At 40.6% G+C, this 4,675-nt stretch overlaps 1 protein-coding gene across 1 annotated transcript; it reads left to right on the top strand.

Moving 5' to 3' along the window:
* The first annotated feature begins 826 nt into the window (after positions 1 to 826).
* Positions 827 to 4,463, top strand: LOC119740334 (NLR family CARD domain-containing protein 4-like). The gene has a single exon (XM_038215598.1). It carries the CDS (start codon positions 850 to 852, stop codon positions 3,928 to 3,930), a length of 3,081 nt encoding a protein of 1,026 aa, XP_038071526.1. The 5' UTR covers positions 827 to 849; the 3' UTR covers positions 3,931 to 4,463.
* The last annotated feature ends 212 nt before the right edge of the window (positions 4,464 to 4,675 follow it).

Raw genomic sequence — 4,675 nt, forward strand, 5'->3', positions numbered from 1 at the left:
ATTGATCTAAATTATATGGTTTATTGTCTTTCTCTCTCTAGTGAGATTATTAATCGGAGATAATGTCGTTGGTAGACATCGAAAACAGAAGACAAAAGGTATGAAATGTAATGTGTTTTTGTTACTCAGCACAACGTGATTCTCACACAGAAAAGCAAAAGAACCAAGTGAACAAAAAAAATCCATTCACTATTTATCACTAAAAGGGAGCCAATTAATCGCAACTTGACCAAAATAGAAATTCACTTCTTCAATGTATTTGTAGAGCGGCGGCGTCGCTCATCAAGGAGCCAGGAAGACGACAGTGAACAAGGGATACCGCTTACTGACATGCCTACTGGTTCAGAAGGTAAATCCCCACGCAGTTCGATTGTTGAGTCCGATAATCTTTCGTATCCTTAGCAGGATTCACCTGGGAATTACGACTATCCACATTTTTATGTATGCGCACGTTGTAAACAAACATTTGATACTACCTTTAAAGACTAGATAACGGCACACCGAACCGTTGGCGTAATCAGTGCTCATTAGTAATCTACAGGGTTGGCGATTTTTTTTTTGTAACAAAAATCAGCTTTTGTTTATTTAAATCAGAATATTAAAATTCAAATCAGTATTTGATTCGGAATGAACTGATTGCAACAGGGAACGAGAACTTTCTGTCACTGATATTTCAAATTTCTTGTATTACTCTACATTGCAGAAATGGGTCAGTCAAGCACAGAGAGAGGACAACAATCAGGATTCAGTTCACTACACGAGGCTCGACCTGATCCAGCCCAACTTGCTGCAGATAAGTGCGAGAAGACGCTAAAATATATCTATCAAAATACGGGTAGTTACGTGCAGATGATGCCATGGATGGATGATGACAAAAAACATATTATGGACATCTACACTAAGTTACAATTAGAAAAGGGCGATTATGATTTAAAGGGAAAAGTAGAAACATACGAGGATATTTTCGAAATCAAATCCAGAGATGGTCATCCAATTATACGGGCAATTTTGAGAGGATTGGCTGGTCTAGGTAAAACGACTCTTCTCGATAAAATTGCTTACGATTGGGCTTGTGGCTCTGTCGCTGTACTGAAGAAATATAAGTTAGTTTTCGTATTGAAAATGCATTCTCTGACACAGGATTCAGATGTAATAGACTCAGTGTTTGATCAGTTATTAGATGAAAAGGACATAGATAGAGAAGAGTTGAAATCCTTCATTACGACCCGGCCTGACGAAGTTTTGTTTCTGTTGGATGGTTTTGATGAATTCAAGACCACTGAACTTGATGAGACGAAATTCGGTTCACTTCTCAAAATGCTTAATCGAAAGGGTGAGTATGACAAATGCAGTGTACTTGTAACAACTCGCCCCTCTCACTATGACAAACTGGCAAAGGGCTCTTTGATTGAGAGGCCCTTTGTTCTTGTGAATGTTTTGGGGTTTAACAAAGATGACATTGAGGAATATGTGCACAAATTTTACTCTGAAGAAAGTTTCCGAGCTTCTGGGCTTCTTGAGAGGATAAAATCCTCGGAGGTTCTGTACGATTTGGCAAGGAGTCCCATGATACTGTTGTTGATGTGCTTGTTATGGAGAGTGAGTTCCGAACTCCCCGATACAATGTCACGCTTGTACGATGAGGCACTAAAATACATATTCAAACGAAAGATAAAAATGATATCTCCAGAAGAAATATCAAAGCTCATTATTGCGATTGGAAAGGTTGCTCTGCGTGGCCTTCTTGCATCTGATCAAACGCTTTCATTTCGGGAGGAAGATTTTGATCCAGATGTGCTTCGTATGGCTATACGAGCTGGCATCCTCACCAGCCAGCGAGTACAGAAGAAAAAAAGCCTCGATACGAGTAACAGTGTTTATTTCATTCATAAGACATTCCAGGAATTCTGTGCTGCCAAATTCTTCCAAAGTGAAGACTTTAGTGAAAAAGATGACGAACAATTTGCAAAGTTCTTTCATCAAACCCGTAAGTCAGTAGGATTTGATTATCTCCTGCGCTTTTGCTGCGGTGACAAAGATGGACGCCGTACAAACTCAATTTTGCAATTTTTGTTAGATAAAGTAGAACATGCGGGAATTCTTCACGATGGAAACTTACAATTAGCCCTAAACTGTTACTTTGAGAGTCAGTCCCAGACATTACCACCGTTGCAGTTAATCAATTCGGTTTTGGCATACACAATCACAATCAGAGATTTCAGTAGTGATTATTTCACATCGTTGATGTACTTCTTTAAAAACGTTACTGACCACACAAAGGCTGACGAGAACGCTTACTTTGAAAAGGTTCACAGCCTGGAAATACATAGCGTGGTAGCACGAGAGAGTAGCTTACTGCGATTTGGTGCACAATTTGCATGCTACGTGAACAAAATGACACATCTTTCGGAATTAAATGTAGATCTCTTAGTAAAAAATCCGACTGGTCAACGCATTGAAAGGAACTGTGTGTTAGAATTTTCCTCTCTACGCATGAACGAATTAACGCAGCTGAAGAATGTGAAATTATACAATTTCGACTTCGCAAGTAACGACACGAAGAACATTGTTGGGGCACTTAGTCACATTCCAAATCTTTACTTGAATTTGTCTGACAATGTGACTCTTACTGGTTCAGGGGATTCGTGGACTCACTTGGCGGCATTAAAAAATGTCGGGGAAATAAAATTTTCTTCCTGCAATTTGAAAGGGGATGACGTGGAGCACATTGCCATGGCGGTGAGTAATCTGACTAACCTCGTTAAATTGGATCTGTCTCGCAACAAGACTCTTGCTGGCTCATGTAGTTCATGGTCTAGCCTGGCGAAAATGAAGAATATCCAGCAGCTCTGCTTGAGTGCCTGCAAATTGACGTGGGATGACATGGATCCCATTTCCGCGGCACTGAGTAATATGCCCAACCTTGTTGAATTGGATCTGTCTTACAACAAGAATCTCACTGGCTCATGTGGTTCATGGTCCCAGTTTGAAAATATGAGAAGTATCAAGAAACTCATCCTGTCTGGATGCTCATTAGAAGAAGATAACATAGAGCACATTGTCATGGCACTAGGTAATATGCCAAACCTTCTTGCGTTGGACTTGTCGAGCAATATGCTTCGTTACGATGGTGAGGCATTATCTCATTTGAAGAAAATAAAGAATCTCCAAAACCTGGACTTGGGATACTGCAAGTTGACGGGAGATCACATTGAGCACATCGCCAGGGCACTGAAAAATATGTCCGACTTTGTGGAGTTGGATCTGTCGCACAATCCGACTCTCTCTGCGTCAGGTGGTTTATGGTCTCAGTTTTCGGAAATTAAAAACATTCAGGTACTGAAAATTATCTCTTGCAACTTGACAGTGGGTGACATGGGGTACATCACTATGGCCCTGAGTAAAATATCCAACCTTGATGAATTGGATCTGACTGGCAATCAGGCCCTTGGAGGCTCAGATGACTTATGGTCTCACCTAGCAGAATTGAAAACTATACGTAAACTGTGTTTGCGTTCCTGCAATTTGATAGCGCGCGATATGGAGCATATTGCCGTGGCACTGAGTAATCTGCCCAACCTTGAAGAATTGGATCTGTCTTACAATGAGATGCTTGCTGGTTCGAGCCGTTCATGGTCACACTTAGCTCAAATCAAAGCTCTCGGCAAACTGGTCTTGAGTTGCTGCAAATTGAAAAGGTTTGACATAAAGTACATTTCCGCGGCACTAAGTAACATGCCCAACCTTGTCGAATTGGATCTGTCTGGCAATTTCACCCTTGCGGAAGCACGTCGTTTATGGTCTCTCCTGACCGATATGAAACAGCTTCAGATTTTGTCTCTGAAATCCTGCGATTTGACCGCTGACGATAAGTCACGAATCAGGCTTGCACAGTCCCAAATGACCAACTTGGTGAAATTAGAGTATTAGCCGCCACAGCTTTCCTTTCTCAAATGGCTTCAGCGGAGTCGACAAAAATGTAAAGGAAGATTTTGTTGATTGTAAACCGCACGTCAAGTTAATAACCGAAAAATGCCTAGATGGCAATGTTAGTATAAAAACAGCCTTGCGCAATTTCGTGTAGGCCTATACCCTGAATTATGTCATCTTTCGATTAAATATTATACATTGGGCAATTATTTCATAATTGTCGAGAAAGCAGAATTTATTTATCTAGTCGTCGTGACTTACGACGTCCGTCATCAAAACCATCGTGCAAGAATGTTTCCTGAAAAAATAAAAGTGAAACCAACTAAAATCAAGTTCGGATTTTAAATGAAAAACCTTTTCATAACACAAATCACAATATCACGTTTATATAGTCAACTTGGCCGTGTGGCAATGTACCAACCGCGATTTCCATTTTTTGCACAACAGTGTTCTTTTCTCTCATATCTTCCAAGCCTCCAAAGCTGCAGGCGCTGCTAAGTACATGATTTTCTGCTAAAACAGTGTTTTCGTCTATTTCGTGAAGACTGTTCGCAATAAGCACATCAAAATTCACGTGCGCGGGCAATATGTAGCATAATTTTGCACATTCACAGCATCAAATAGTGCTTAAGGTTTGCACAATTTTCTGCTACACTATAAGTGCAACTTTTCTGCTAACCGTCAAGCAGCGCCACGAAACCAGTTCTCTACAGTGATGACGTCCATGGCCAAAGATCTCAGAACA

This window comes from Patiria miniata, unplaced genomic scaffold (assembly GCF_015706575.1).
Source record: "Patiria miniata isolate m_02_andy unplaced genomic scaffold, ASM1570657v1 HiC_scaffold_5, whole genome shotgun sequence".
Taxonomy (NCBI): Eukaryota; Metazoa; Echinodermata; class Asteroidea; order Valvatida; family Asterinidae; genus Patiria; species Patiria miniata.

What these genes read in the sequence shown, in the direction of transcription:
- LOC119740334 (XM_038215598.1), top strand. Translation starts at nt 850, where the DNA reads ATGATGCCATGGATGGATGATGACAAAAAACATATTATGGACATCTAC.